Source organism: Bidens hawaiensis, unplaced genomic scaffold (genome assembly GCF_021521415.1).
Source record: "Bidens hawaiensis isolate Kalapana, Puna unplaced genomic scaffold, B.hawaiensis_p1.1 tig00077689_1, whole genome shotgun sequence".
In the NCBI taxonomy this organism is placed as follows: domain Eukaryota; kingdom Viridiplantae; phylum Streptophyta; class Magnoliopsida; order Asterales; family Asteraceae; genus Bidens; species Bidens hawaiensis.
The window spans coordinates 1-15,889 of NW_027503369.1; the positions used below are offsets into that span (position 1 = coordinate 1).

Below are 15,889 nucleotides of genomic sequence, written 5' to 3' on the forward strand. Positions count from 1 at the left end.
AAAAACTGTTTTTTTTTTCGGGGTTTTTTTTCGATTATAGATTGCGTTTTTTGAGGGGTTGCACTTATTTGGGGGTATTTTTTGATATTTTTAAGGTATTTTCCGGGGTATAGATTATGTATCTGAAAAACCCGGTTTATGATATTAGAAAAAACTGGTTCTGGATATGAAACCGGTGCTGGTTTTCGGGTATTACGAGATACAAATAAGTCCCGATACGAGCTTTGGTATTGAAATGCATACCATATCCGTACCCTGCAGGTAGTGTCGGGTATGGGTTCGACTAGTAAAAATCTAGGTATAAAAAACCCAATACCCGGGTTTTTACTAAACCTACGGTTGCGGGTTTTATTATCGGGTCCGGTTCCAGGTTTGGGTTTTTTGTGCACCTCTACTCTACGATGTGTTTGACTGAGCTTTTCAAAGTTGTGTATTTACTTATTTGCTTTTCAAAGCTTTTGGAAGCAAACACTTTTGCTTTTCAACAAACAAATAAGCAAGTTTTAGAAGCTCACCCAACTACCCCATTCTAAGTTTTGTGTGTGAAAGGGGGTTCTTCCGATTCAAAGTAGTCTCGTTGTTGGTGTTGGTTCGCTCGTTGTCTTTAAGCATGTACATAAATCATCACGATAGAGACCACGGTGTAGATGTAGGGTAGAATTACAGGTCGTGCGTGTTATTTGTAAAAAGAACATAGGTTAGCCTTAACAACCAATTCTGTGTTGTGCCAAAATCCGTGGCGCGTTCAAGGGTACCGTGCAGAAGAAACTTTTCTTTTGTTATTTTCAAATTTTATATAATTTAGTCGACTCATTAAGTTTATAATGCCATATTAAAGGGTTTAATGTCGGTATAATAAGACTAAATCGACATCTTTGTCACCCTTATCAAGAATATGACCGCAAGTCAATGTGCGTTAACATAAACAATCTCGGGGACAAGTCAACAGTAAGTCAATGCAATGCAAAAGATCCAATAAGTAACAATGTTGTGACAAATAAAGACGATCAATGAAAGCATCCTAAATACCAAGAAAATAGTTCAAAATGCCAAAGTCCGCGAGTGCAATTGTGCAAATTCGACACATTTTACCAGTCACAAAATGTGAGCAACTCCCAATGATAGTAATATAAGTATATAACAAGGCAACTGATAAATAACAACATAAATCATTAGCAAATTTAATTGCAAGTCATTTACAATGAACGTGTAACTCACCGTATGTTAACGCCTTTTGTAGTTTTGTACAAGTAAAAAAAACACCAATAATTACACACTTTGACGGAAACCTAAAGTTTCAAATGTTCAAACTCAACTCGTTGATCACAATTCACAAACTCTATAAAAAAGGTAAAAAAACTATAACTTATGGCGTATGGATTCAAAAGAAAACTGACCAGAAACATGAATGTTATCAGAGAAGAGGTTCAGCAAGCTCCATTTCATTTGAACCATGTTGGTGTGTGTCCAGCTGGCGAGGTCCTATCGGGTCCAAACCGAGCCACTGCCAAGGCCAGCATATATATCTAGGCCGTTTTCCATTTATTAAGCTTTTTTGTGCATCCAGTTCTTCAAGTTGACTGGTCAACTCCTCTACTCTTTCCCTCAACCGAGCAGCCCGAATGTCGGCCAGTTTTAATGATGATTCAGCCGCGTCTCTTGCTGACATGGCGGCAGCTGCTGTTTCTTCTTTAAATTTGAGCTTTTTTTCTGATTCTGTTACGGATTGTTTTGCTTGTTCCAGTTCTTGACGTATGGTATTTAACTGTATAATCTTAAATTTCTTAATAATAAACTAGTGAATGAATGAACACATGAGAGAAAACTAACTGTAACCATACCTGTGCTACATAATCTTTTTCAACCGCTTTACCCGCTGCAGCTTCTTCCTGTGCTGCCACTTTCCATCTTGTTATCTCCTCTTCGGCTGCAGCGATATCCAGCATAAGCCCTTCAACCTACACCACACAAAAGACAACATATAACCACATAATTACACACACACACACACACACACATATATATAGGATGAGGTTCATTTCAGAATTCCTAAATAATTTGAGAACCATAAGAACTCTTAACAACTAACCATTTTTAATTTTTTTTATATGTATTAATATTAATTAGGGGTAGTTTTTGTCACTTATACATGTAAATATGTAATTTTATTATTACAATTATGGAAATTAGTTTTTACACGTAATTTATTTTATGCATATGTGAACTTCTGATTACATGTATGTAATCACAAATTTATATATAATAAATGATAAAATTAATTTCAAATAATACTAATTATATAAATAAATGAATAAAATAATTGGTTGTTAGGAGTTCTTAAATTTTGTGAAATAAACACACACACACACACATTTTACAAGATTTTGCAACTCACATTTTCATTTGCAACTCTCTCTTTTTCTTCGAGTTCTTCTAGCTTTTGTTTACTTTGCAGAAGCTCTTTAGCTTGAGCTTCGACACATTCGTTCAGTAAAGTTGACTCTGCCTTGATCACAAGTAGCATCCAAACTCAACCACAGTTAGCAAATATCTGTATGTTATAAAAAGTTATAATTAGATAAATACCTTAATTCATCAACAGTATGTTGCAGTTCAATTATCTCAGTCTGAGGACTGTTTTATTATGTTATCGAGAGCACCAGCCTGCATATTATTGATAATCATATCAGCCAAAATAACTTATTTTGGAAATGTGAAAGCCGTGTATGAGAAACAAATGCATAAAACACACACCAAAGTAGATATTTCATCATCATCTAACTCAAAGTTACCATCTTTATTACTCGAAACAGATTTTTCATTCCAGGTATGACTATCAAATCTATAATTAATCCCAGAATCCCTTAATCCTTTTTCTGCTACTTTAAACAACCCATTCATTTTTGAAGACGGATCAGCCGACATTCTTCTTGACAAAGCACTCCTGAGTAAAGAACCAATATGTTCTTTCTCCCTTATTAACCGAGTAACCGTTTCATTTAAGGTTCTAACTTCCCGGCTTCTTTCAGCAATCAAATCCTTCGTTTTGTCCAAAGCCATTGAAGTTAACTCATTTACGGTCTCCAATCCCGCTAAAGAAGCCCGTATGTTCTCTTCCAAATCTGTTTCTTGTGGAAGAAACAATGAATCCGATAAATCTGATTTCTTGTTGCCATCAATTACCTTAATGACCTCACATATCTGGTCATGTGTCTTTGAAACATAACTCAGTTGATCAACCAGTAATGGCCTTTGTGCATCCATTCGTGACTCCAAAATCCTTAATTTGCTACCATAATCACTCACTAAATCCTGCTTCTGGTTCAACTCTGTTTCCAATTCTGTCATCATCTCATCTTTCTCATTATTTGATTGTTTTAAACGTTTAATAGCAGAAGTTTGTTTTGTTAGGATTAAACGCACACACGAAACTGAACACGACACGAAAGCAATAAACGAACACGAGGATTTAACGTGGTTCGGTCTAAACTGACCTACGTCCACGGGTGGCAACTAGGTATATCTTTATTGAGTGACCAAATATTACAAGTACATAATGTTGTTTATATAGAGACTGAACTAGGGTTAGTAAATTATTATGCAAGAAATCTAAACCGGGCCGGGCTTGGGCCCGACCGCCCACACCCGTCTCCTCTTTTGACTTCATATAATAAACCGGGCCAACAAGGCCTACGAACCCAACAATCTCCCACTCGGAGGCCTTGAGTACTCTCGTCTGCACTCCTGATTGTACTTCTGTAATCTGAACATTAAACTTCTTCTAGTTGCCACCGCCTTCTCATCAATTAACCTGAAGGCCCGTTGAAGCTCCCCGGAGCTCCAACACGTCAGTCATGGCTGAAACTGCCCCTGACCCATTCTCTGTCCCTACCGGCTCCCACTGTAACGAACTACCGGATCCTAAGAAAACCTGAGAACAAACACTCTCCATATTCAGCAAGTAATTCATTGGAGAGACTTTTACAGCTGAAATACTGGTTTTCTTAATCCACTGTCGACCTGGAACTGTAACTGAAACACGACCTGTGCTCCCACTGTCACGATGTCCCCCAACTGATTTAACCTTCCTAGCTCGTTCATCCTGAATCTTCACTTTGGCTCTGGGTTTGTTACTTGCAAAACGAACCTTCTTCTGCCCACGAGATTCTGTGAACCGGATTTTGTCTTTCACCAAAACTGGATCCACTCCTTTCGGTGACATATCGACCATATACAACGAACCCATTTTCTTGCCACGAGCAACAACGAGATTCCCTTTGACTACTTTCCACTGCCCATTCCCGAACTTAACATCGTGCCCCTGGTCATCCAACTGCCCAACTGAAATCAAACGTTTCTTCAAACTTGGAATAACCCTCACGTCTTTCAAAGTCCAAGAAGTACCGGCTGAAGTTATCAAATCAACGTCTCCCATACCCGTAACCTCTAAAATATCATCATTCGCTAGTCGAACCTTTCCAAAATCCCCAAATTTAAGATTCTTCATCGTTTCACTACAGTGAGTGGCATGAAACGATGCACCAGAATCCATCACCCAAGCATCAACGCTACTCTCAACACTACAAACCAAAGCCTCATCACTACTGACCCCGTCATCTGTGTCGTCTTCTGTAACGTTCACCTCTTTCTTACCATTCGGACACTGATTCCTGAAGTGTCCTTTCTCTTTACAACCCCAACATTCAATATCCTTACGAGTCTTAGACTGACTCCTCTTCCTGCTCCCACTGCCTCGCTGTTTTCCCCTACCTCTACCTTCTGTGACTAGCATATTGCCTGATGATTCACCTGAACTTCTGCGTCTTGAATCTTCTCCCAGAATCAGATCTCGAATCCCATCGAAAGTAATATTTGTAGACGAACTACAAACTGCAGTCACTGTTTGCGACCAACTGTCGGGCAAAGAGGATAATAACAAGAGGCCTTGAACTTCATTATCAAACTTAATGTCAACTGACACTAAGCGGGACAAGATCGAATTAAGATTATTGATATGAGTTGTAACTGACCCACCCTCTTTCATTCTTGTTGTCACTAGCTCTCGGATAAGATAGACTTTATTCGCTGCCGAAGGCTTCTCATACATGTTGGATAGTGCGTCCATCATACCACGGGCTGTGGTTTCTTTCATGACGTTAAACGCCACATCTTCCGACAACGACAATGTAATACAAGCCCTAGCTTTCTTGTCTAACTTCTTCCAATCTGCTTCTGACAACTTTTCTGGTTTTTCATCCTCAAACACTACATCCAAGTCTTTCTGACAAAGTAGTGCCTCAATCTGCATCTTCCACCAACTGAACTTCTGTCCGTCAAACTTCTGTATCGAAACCTTTCCGTCTTCTGCCATAACAATGACTAAAACGAAAAACTGGATAAAAACAGAGACAGACACAACAATGGCACGAGCCTGAACTTAACGGCTGTTCAACTGAACTCTGTTAAACAATCAACCTATTTATACGCAGCGGAATATCGAACTGAAAATCAGAAACCGAAACTTTAAACTGAAACGATAAACCTGACAAACGCGGTTGGCACTGGTTCTCCGTTTCTTTAACGCTTCTTCTGACTTGACAACGATTCTTCAATGAAAAATAGAATCCTGATTCAACTTGTTCTTGGTTTGGTTAGGCTGATCAGCGATAACAGGTAATCAGGCCGGCTTCACTGCTCGGCTACCACACTTATACTTCGACCACAAACCCGTAACGGCAGCTGGTTACTCAGTTCTGTCGGCTAGACTGCTCGACACGACTTTTAGCGGTTGATGCTTCTTGAATGACGATCGAACAAATCGGTAATAGGGTGGCGGCGCTACTGCCGGCAAACCCTAATCGAACTGATGACCAACAAGACGAACCCGGTGACCGCTGGGTTAATTTGGCGGCTGCCAAAAAACGAAACCCTAGATCAACCCTATCTTCTGCAACTCAAAAAACAACAAGCGTTGGCTTACGGTGGTGTATGGCGGTGGACTGAACCCTAGTCGCGATCGTCGGGCTGGGTTTAGTGGCGGCGAAACAGCGGCGGCGTAAACCCTAACGACAATCGGAGAACCGTAGCGGCGGCGGAACCCTAGCGCAGTAGGGTGGCGGCGGCTGGATGGTTTGGCGGCGACTCGGCTGGTTCAACGTGTTCTTCGCGTGATCCGAACCTAAGCTCTGATACCACTTGTTAGGATTAAACGCACACACGAAACTGAACACGACACGAAAGCAATAAACGAACACGAGGATTTAACGTGGTTCGGTCTAAACTGACCTACGTCCACGGGTGGCAACTAGGTATATCTTTATTGAGTGACCAAATATTACAAGTACATAATGTTGTTTATATAGAGACTGAACTAGGGTTAGTAAATTATTATGCAAGAAATCTAAACCGGGCCGGGCTTGGGCCCAACCGCCCACACCCGTCTCCTCTTTTGACTTCATATAATAAACCGGGCCAACAAGGCCTACGAACCCAACATGTTTTGCCACCTCATCTCTAAGGCCACTTATTGTAGCTTCAAGCTCTGATACCTTATTAGACACGATGTAATTAGACAAATGATAAAGAGGTAGTATTATCACTATTATGTAAATGTTGATTAAGTATATAACCCTATCTCTTGTACAAACTCTAACTACAATCACTAATATTCAAAACTAGGCCTACAAATGAACTGCACCTACATGAACTATCCGTGAACTGTTCGGTGATAAGTTCTTTTATATAATAAACGAATGAACATGAACACACGCTTTGTTCGCTCATTTATGTTTGTGAACGTTTGTTAATGTTCGTTCGTTTTAAGTTCTAATAAATACCAAGCAGTTATATTTATTACTCATGATGGATATTTTGACTGAATTGTAAATTTAAACCACTAACTTTATATGTGTTTTTGGATGACTTATTGACTTGTGACGTATTAGACATTTTCATTAATGCTAACTTATGTTCGTTCACTTTTGGTCATTTATGTTCATTTGTGTTTGTTCATTTGTATTAGACGTATTAGTCAATCATGCTCATTTTCAGTTATGTTCGTGAAATTTTGTTTGTTTATGTTCGTTTAGGTTCATGAACTGTTTATTTAGGTTATAAACAAACAAACACAAGCACGCCCATTTTCTTAATGAACGAACATGAACAAAAAAAATCGTTCGATTGTATGTTCAAATCCGTGTGATTAAAGTTATATAAACAATAAGCATGCTCCCTTTCGTGTTCGTTTACAGGCCTATACAAATTACAATTACACCTTCTTTTAAGTTACAACTAATGTATTTATTAAACATAAACAAACGAACACAAATTTGTGTATGTGTATCTTTTTTCATTCATGTCCATTCACGAACGAACACGAACATGAGCAATAAATGCGTTTGATTATACATTAACGTTAAACTAACGAACACGAACACAAAACATGCTTCATTTAAACACGCTTAACCTTTACCATACCTCAATCGCAATCTCGTAATTCCTCTGCTCCATCTGCTCCCGAACACCATCCCGAACCTTCATAACCAACTCGATCTGCTTAACCAACTCCTCAACAATCTCATTAGTCCTCTTAATCACTCCATAAGCCACTACAGGCAATCCACTATACTTCTCTGACCTGGGCAACCCTCCACCACTAAAATTCCTAAACCGACTCACTTTCCCGGATATTTTATCGATCCCGGTCACTAACATCTGCGCCGCGGCCCCGATCTCCGTCCTCGATCCCTCCCTAGCCTTCTCACACTCCTCCAACTCCTTCAACAACTTCTCGTGTGATTTCGATAACTCGTCTCGTTGCCGCGAGCACGGATCGCTTCGTGAGCGAGTACCTTCAACCGGTTAAATGAAACCTGTAATTCGGAGTTTGATTTCTCCAGTTCCTCACGCGCGTGACGCTCACGCGCCAGCTCGGTGGCTAGCTCGTGGAATTGACTGATCGGAACGTGTGACACGTCAGCATCTGTAACCGCCGATCGAGTAACCGGAGGATTATTATTATTATTGTTATTGTTAAATTCTTCTTCTACGTCACTCAATACGGCGTCGTTATGGTCTTCGTCGGCCATAGGAGGTAAAAAGTAGCAACAACAACAACAACAACAACAATAATAATAATAATAATAATAATAATAATAATAATTGATCGATTAATCGTAAATGTTATTAAAATGATTGAATGTATGTGTGTGTGTGTGTGTGAATTAGTGAGGATTTGATTGAATTAAATGTGATGATGAATTGTTAATTAATTGTTAGGGTTTAATAATAATAATATTGGGGATTACGAAGTGGAAGAAAGATGACGGAATGAAGACGAAGAAGAATTTGGAGTTTAGCAAACAAAAAAGCATCTTCTAAAATGTTGCACCCAATCATACGCTAAAATTAAATAACACCTAATTTTGTTTTAGACAGAATTACAAATTTTGTCCTTTAAAATAAGACGAATTTTGGTTCGTGTTCTTTTCTAAGTTTCCTTGCAGGCGGTGTACTTTAAACTTTTTTTTCCTACAAGTTTTGTCCTTTACGCTAACTGGGTTAGAAAAAGTCAGTTAAATCACATCACGTGAGGCGCATGTGAGGGTACTTTTGTCCTTTCATATATCTCTGCAACTAAGCCCTCTGTATCACTCTTCCCCTCCCTCTCAATCGAATCAATTCCCGGCGATTAAAAACCTTAAACCCTCGTGTCCGACGCGACTCAATTAGGGCTTCAATCAATTGCACATCATTCTCAGAACTTAAACACGTAAGATGGATGATCCTCCTCATCCTCGATTCTACATTCGTGAAGCTGATGAACAATCAAATGCTGATGCGTTTTATGGTAAGTTAAAACTTTAGGGTTTATAATTGGGTTTATTTAACTAACAGCTGTTTAATCTTGTTTGTATAGTAAATAATCCACATTTGTTCACGATCAAGATGCACCATGGTGGCAGTTTCACTAAATTTCCTGGACGGGTTTATAACAGAGCCGTTGTCCATTTTGTTGACATGCTAGATATTGACAAGTTGGTGTGTCTGAGATGAAAGCTTATAGGGCAAAGATGTTGGCCAGGGAACATATAATTGGAAATTTCAGAGGCCAATATGGGTTATTGAGGGATTATATTGAAGAGTTGAAGAGGACTAATCCAGATACAACAGTGAAGCTTGAATTAGAAGAATGCTCAAATCCAACATCTGAGACAAGACAATTCAAGAGGATATACATCTGTTTGGGGTCTTTGAAAAAGGGGTTCAAAGCAATAGGTAGGGATCTGTTGGGACTGGATGGGGCTTTCCTTAAAAGTGCTTGGCCTGGTCAACTTTTAACAGCAGTTGCTCTAGATCCAAACAATGGATACTACCCTGTTGCATATGCTGTAGTTGAAGCTGAAACATTGAACTCTTGGGAATGGTTCTTGGAATGCCTTGGTGATGACTTGGATATAAACAACAGATCCAAGTTTACCTTTATGAGTGACAGGCAAAAGGGTCTTATACAGGCTGTAGATAAGTTGTTTCCTTCTGCAGAGCATAGGTTTTGTGTGAGGCACATTGAAGATAACCTAAGATCACTCTTCAAAGGAAAGCTTTTAAGGGATGCTCTTTGGAAGCTGGCTAGATGTACATCACCTACACAATATGAGAGAGAGATGAACAACCTAAAAAACTTGAACAAAAGGTGTCATCTTTGGGTATCTAAGATCCCACCAGAAACATGGTCAAGGTCACACTTCTCTGGTAAGTTTTTAATTTTGTATCATTTATTCTCTCATAACTTTCAAGTTTTGTCCTTTATCTGTTGTGTTTTGTTATAATAGGTAGAGCAATGTCTGAAGTGTTGACCAACAACATGTGTGAATGTTTCAATTCAAAGCTGGTAGATGGAAGGGACAAGCCTATTATCACATTGCTGGAATACATCAGAGAATATGTGATGAGGAAGATTGTTACTGTGTTGAAGGTAATTGATAGGTCATCAGGGTTACTAACACCATATGCTACACAAATTATGGAGTCAGTGAAGAAGGAAGCAAGCAGGTGAGTTGTATGTGAATATTTACTTGTCTTGTAAATGATGTGAATGGTTTACATATTTGGATGATAGGTACTCTGTGCATTGGAACGGTGAGGATCATTATCAGGTAACAGGTCCATATGGTGATCAGTGTGTAGTGAACATGAGCACAAGTACATGTGCATGTAGGAGATGGGAGATAACTGGGATACCTTGTAGACATGTGGTGGCATGTATTTGGGTGAAGGGTGCACATGACAGATCTGTTGGCAGGCCAGAAACATTTGTCAAACCAATTTACACAATGGATAGGTGGAAGGCAGTGTATAGCTACAAGGTGTATCCCATCAATGGTATGAGTATGTGGCCCACATCACAAGTCCCAATCCAGATCACAGCTCCTAAATTAAAAAAGCAAACTGGAAGGCCAAAGAAATCAAGGAAAAAGTCAGCAGTGGAAAGGGAATATGGTGGTTCAAGGAAAAAGTCAAAGGTTGATGCAAAGGGCAAGGGAAAGGCTGTGGAGGGTGAAGGCCAGAAAGTGAAGGCAGTGAGAAAGACAAAGCCAAAAGGATCAAACACTTGTGGGACATGTGGTCAAAAGGGTCACAACAAGAGATCATGCATGAAAAATCTTGCTGATTAATGTGCCTACTGTTTGACTGTTTTTGTAGTTTTTATGACTTTATGGTATGGATATTTTTAAGTTGTTAGACTTTTTTTTGTAGTTTTTCATGGTATGGATGTATTAAGTTGTTGTCTGGACTAATGTTGCTTTAATTTGTTGACTTTAATATGGTTGATTAATGTTTAGTAGTTGTTAAATGACAAGTAGCTTTTAATATGGTTGTTCATTATTTAACTTGGTTGTTGTTTGCATTTATGGTTGTTGGTAATGGTTGTGCAGAACTGCAGATGGATCAGATGTTACTTATTTTAAGGGTTTGGACATATTTGCCCTTGGATCAGATTTTACATAATTTAATGGTTTGGCAGATGGATGTTTGTGCAGATGACTCATTCATCTTTTTGTGCATATTGTGCAGTTTTTACTTATTTGCCCTTGGATCAGATCAGATCATATTATGCAGTATTCATCTCTTGGTTTATGGTTTATGGATGTTGTAGATGGATGTGTAGATTGTGCATGATGTGCAGATTGTGCATGATGTGCAGATTCTGCATAATGTGTAGATTCTGCATAATGTGTAGATAGTGCACAATGTGCAGATTGTGCATCATGTGTAGATAGTGCACAATGTGCAGATTGTGTATAGAATCCATCCAAAAGTCCAAAATAAACTAACCAAAGATCCAAATTAAATCCAACATAAACTGATGATACATTGCTTAAAAGGGATCCAAAATTACATCCAAAATAAAGTCAAAATACATAATACTTAAACTGCATAAAGTCCTAAATTAACTAATAAAGTCAAAATACAAATAGTCAACAACTTCAAATTCAGTCAACTAGTTACATTTTCATTGCAATTACAATTGCAATGAAAATGATCCAACTAATGACCAATCTGTTCTTCATCTTCCTTGCTTGTTCTTTATAACTCTCTAAACTTTGTTCAACCATGTTTTTCGACTTCAATAAGCCCGGGATAATCTCCAATGCCCGTTCACACATTGGTGGGTCACGCCATCCAAGAAAGGGGCAATCCGATGTCTGGAAAAGAGGAGAAACATGAAGTATAAACAATTGACTGGAACTTAAATCGAATCACACACTTACCATGTCCGGACAAGAGAAAAACCGACGACCTGGATTTCTATCAGTCCATGAAGTTCGAACAACTGCTACCTTGCCACAAACACAGTAAGCCATCATCAATTGAGCCCTGGTATTTGAATTTCGCATCGAGCCCTAATTGATTGAAGCCCTAATTGAGTCGCGTCGGACACGAGCCCTAATTGAAGCCCTGATTGAAGCCCTAATTGAGTCGCGTCGCCGGGGAATTGAATCGATTGAAGGTGGGGTTGGGTTAAAAAGAGGGGGAAGAGTGATACAGAGGGCTTAGTTGCAGAGATATATGAAAGGACAAAAGTACCCTCACATGCGCCTCACGTGATGGGATTTAACTGACTTTTTCTAACCCAGTTAGCGTAAAGGACAAAACTTGTAGGAAAAAAAAGTTTAAAGTACACCGCCTGCAAGGAAACTTAGAAAAGGACACGAACCGAAATTCGTCTTATTTTAAAGGACAAAATTTGTAATTCTGTCTTTGTTTTATTTGAATTTTGAAACTCGGAAACGAACCAGACGAATTTAGTCGGTATTGATTAAGTTTGTTATGATAACGATATTCACGAGCTATTAGTTTCTAACACTGACATGTTAATACTAAGGCCGTCTTCGAGAATCGTGAAATTTTCTTGTGCCGAAGATGAAAAAGTTTTAGGCCTTAAATTAGTTGGGTAATTGGGTTTAAAGATTAAAAATACATAGTTTTTTTAAAAATATATAAATAATTTAAAAAATAAATATATATTCAGGTTAATTGAGGTGTCAAGCTTGGATTAATCGACCACCCGACTATACCTCATAGATAGCCTTGATAACAACCAACATCTTCTAAGATGGAGCATAGTTGCACCCAATCATACTCTAAAATTAAAGGTGGGCTAATTTTTGTTGGCATGTCGTAGTTAAATTAAATCGTATCTATCTTTAACTTTTAACTTTTCAAACGATTACACTAAATTGGAAGGTAAACGATTAACAAGTGGTTTTGTAACTTCGTTTTGAATGGCAACACTGATGACTAATGAAAGCAAAACTTTGGGTCTTAGGGGCCGAGAAAATTACTGCACAATCCGAATCCGTTGGATCGTATTTAAAAACTCAATTGTCTACGGGGTAGAAAACCTCAAATGTATTGAAAGCAAAAGAGATAATATGTTGATTCTCTAAACATGTTTCTCGTGTGTAATAACTTTACTTGTTTTTGCGCAAATTGGAAATATCGTTAGGAAATAAAAATGAAAAATCGATTTTAATAGGAATCATATTTAATTTATACAATACAAATTTGGAAACTTAGTTGACAGAAGTTCAAAACTATTATTTTAGTATATACTATAATGATCAATCAATTAAATACATAGTTAATTACTTTAAATCAATTAGACGTGCACAAATCGGGTTCATCTTGATAACCCGAACTGGTTCGGAACCGGTTTTTCACACCGGGTAGAAAATGACACCGGTTCCAGTCAGGAACCGGTTCGGTTCCCGACCCGAACCGATGCTCAGAAATGCAAACTTTTAGGAACCGGGTAGGGTTGGAACCGGGACCGGTTATTACGTAAAAACCGGTTTCACCGTTTTTTTTTTAAATTCAAACATTATAGCCGTTAGAAACCGATTCCAACGGCTATATAGCCGTTTTTGACCGTTGGAACCGGTTTTATTACTATATTTAGCTAATTTTCATTATATAACTAGCAATGTATGAGTGTGTACTTGTTAAACCACTTCCAAAACTATAAAACATACTCCAAAACACAATTAAGCTTAAACCGACAACAAATGGCAACTAATGACGACGTTGTTATGGTGATCCAAACAACAAGATGCCCCCGATGTTTGGGTTCATTACGATTTGTGTCTCATGACCGACTCACAGGAGATGGCACGTTGCAAATATTGGTCGAAGTTTCTTAAAGCAGGGTCCAACTCGACATTACGAAAACATACGAATAAGTATTGTCGAGAGAAAAGAAGTTTGGATGCTAAAAAAGCGGAAGTGTGAGAGTCGTCCGACTCTACAACCCAAAAATAAGTATTCCCGGATTAAAACGACGGACTTTGTTTTTTAAGTTTTAGTTGTTATGTTTAGTATCGTTTATGTTTTAATGATGTTTGTAATAGTTATTGTTTAAATAAATAAAATGTTCGTCGTTATTAAAAAAGTAACAAAAAATTAATCATGAGTAACAAAAGTAATTATAATTAAACAAATCAAAACTAAATATTAGTTGAACAAGCCAATCACGAGCCATGGCGGATAGAATGGGAAATTCGTTTTGTTTACCTTTCCACCAAGCTAACAAATCAATATTGCGAATTTCGTCGACCGTTGCGCCCTCAACATAGTTTGCTCCACTATATCGACCAAGTTCGCTAGTTGTTGTCTTTCCTCTTTGCCTCTTAGATGCCGATTCACGAATCCATACATCAAGTTTATAAGTGGGTCATTGCACGGCATACTAGTTGTTTTTTTTCACAAAAGACGATCTCGTGCTTGGACCATACATTTGAAAATAATGGTCATAAAGGTCTTGAAGGTTTTTGTTGAACTTTTCTTTCGCTTCCGTCGACAACTTCAGATCGATCTCGTGCATACCTAAGTTGTCGAATATTTCCTCAATCGTTGTCTCAACCCCATTAACATTCCAATAGGGGTTTAATGCGGCGGCACAAGTAAAGACCGGCGTTATGTTTTCAAAATATTTTAAGAACTTTTCCTTCATCACCGCAACAATATTCTTGAAGAGTTTGTTCTTCTCCGCAAAGCTTTTAAAAACACAAGACATATAGTACAATTCTTGCAAAACCCAAATACTAGTAGGATAATAGACTCCCGATAATTTTGTTGTTGACTTTTTGAACACGTCAAGATACTCCAACAAATAACCGACTTGGACCCAAACACTTTCCGGAAACATATCGGCCTCGCGTTCTTCAACAAGATTGTTATGAAAAGCTTGTAAAGTTTGGCGTTGGGCAAAAGCACACTTTAGCATATGACAAGTTGAGTTCCAACGGGTTGGAACGTCCCAATTCGGCCCCAAATACTTTCTTTCAACCGACTTGCAATAGTTCTTATATTCAATATGTCTTCTTTTACCACTTTAGAAGACATCTTGTAACATAAGTCTAAAGAATTTTAAATCGCCACAAATGTTTTCATTGTCAATACCTTTTTGAACAACCAAGTTGATGATATGTGCAACACATCGAACATGAAAAAAATCCCCAAAACAAGGTGGTGAATATTTAATGATAAATTTTTCGGCCGCCTTAGTATGTTTGAAGCGTTGTCAAACGAAATCGAAAATATTTTATTTCTCAAGTTGTAAGTCGTTATAACTTCATCAAGTAATTCAAACAATTTTTCGGCGGTATGTGGGAACGGGAAGTTTTCAAAAGCGATGGTGCGTTTCATCAATTGCCATGTCACCGGATCAACCCAATGAGCGGTGACACATATGTATGATTCGGGCAACCCGTGTGGTGCCGACCAAACATCGGTAGTTAAACTAACCATGGCTTCTAAAGAATGAAAAGACTCGATTAACTCTTTTTTAGCACACTCCCACAACCTGATACAATGACGTCTTAAGGTAGTACGACTTACATGTGTGTATCGCGGTTGTAGAGTTTCTCGAATCAACGACGTCAAATCCGGGTCATCAAAGTGGTTAAACGGCAAACCTCGTTGAATAACGAACTTTGCCATTCTATCTTGAACTTGAGTCGTGTTGTAACGAAATAGTGTACCATCTTTACCCAAGTCAATTTGATCGGTCGCGCCAATCCCTTTCAACGCCTTGCAATTAGAGATGGGAAAAAAAACCGGTTGGTGAACCGGTTCAACGGTTTAAACCGAAAACCGGTTTTTACAAAAACCGGTTATTTAAAAACCGGTTTGACCGGTTTAGTAACCGCCGGTTCGTATATCGGTTACAAGTTCTAGAGAAAAAACCGGTTACTGAACCGGTTATGGAAAAAACCGGTTAATTTTAAAACCGGTTATTATGAAAAAAAACCGGTTATTAACCGGTTATTTAAAAAAAAAACGGTTAATTAAAAAAACCGGTTATTAACCGGTTTCTAAACCGGTCCTA

General features: G+C 38.4%; 1 protein-coding gene and 1 pseudogene across 2 annotated transcripts; one reads left to right on the forward strand and one right to left on the reverse strand.

Annotated features, from left to right (window-relative positions):
- Nucleotides 1-1,116: 1,116 nt before the first annotated feature.
- LOC143606856 (uncharacterized protein At3g49055-like) lies at nucleotides 1,117-8,124 on the reverse strand (annotated as a pseudogene). Its single transcript, XR_013148831.1, has 7 exons — nucleotides 7,477-8,124; nucleotides 6,497-6,548; nucleotides 2,755-3,401; nucleotides 2,585-2,664; nucleotides 2,396-2,505; nucleotides 1,842-1,958; nucleotides 1,117-1,765 (listed from the first exon to the last, which is right to left on the reverse strand). The product of XR_013148831.1 is annotated as an uncharacterized protein At3g49055-like (transcript).
- A 651-nt stretch (nucleotides 8,125-8,775) lies between these two features.
- Nucleotides 8,776-10,673, forward strand: LOC143606857 (putative protein FAR1-RELATED SEQUENCE 10). The gene is made up of 5 exons (XM_077082486.1): nucleotides 8,776-8,848; nucleotides 8,918-9,035; nucleotides 9,107-9,750; nucleotides 9,831-10,050; nucleotides 10,118-10,673. Exons 1-5 carry the CDS (start codon nucleotides 8,776-8,778, stop codon nucleotides 10,671-10,673), a joined length of 1,611 nt encoding a protein of 536 aa, XP_076938601.1.
- The last annotated feature ends 5,216 nt before the right edge of the window (nucleotides 10,674-15,889 follow it).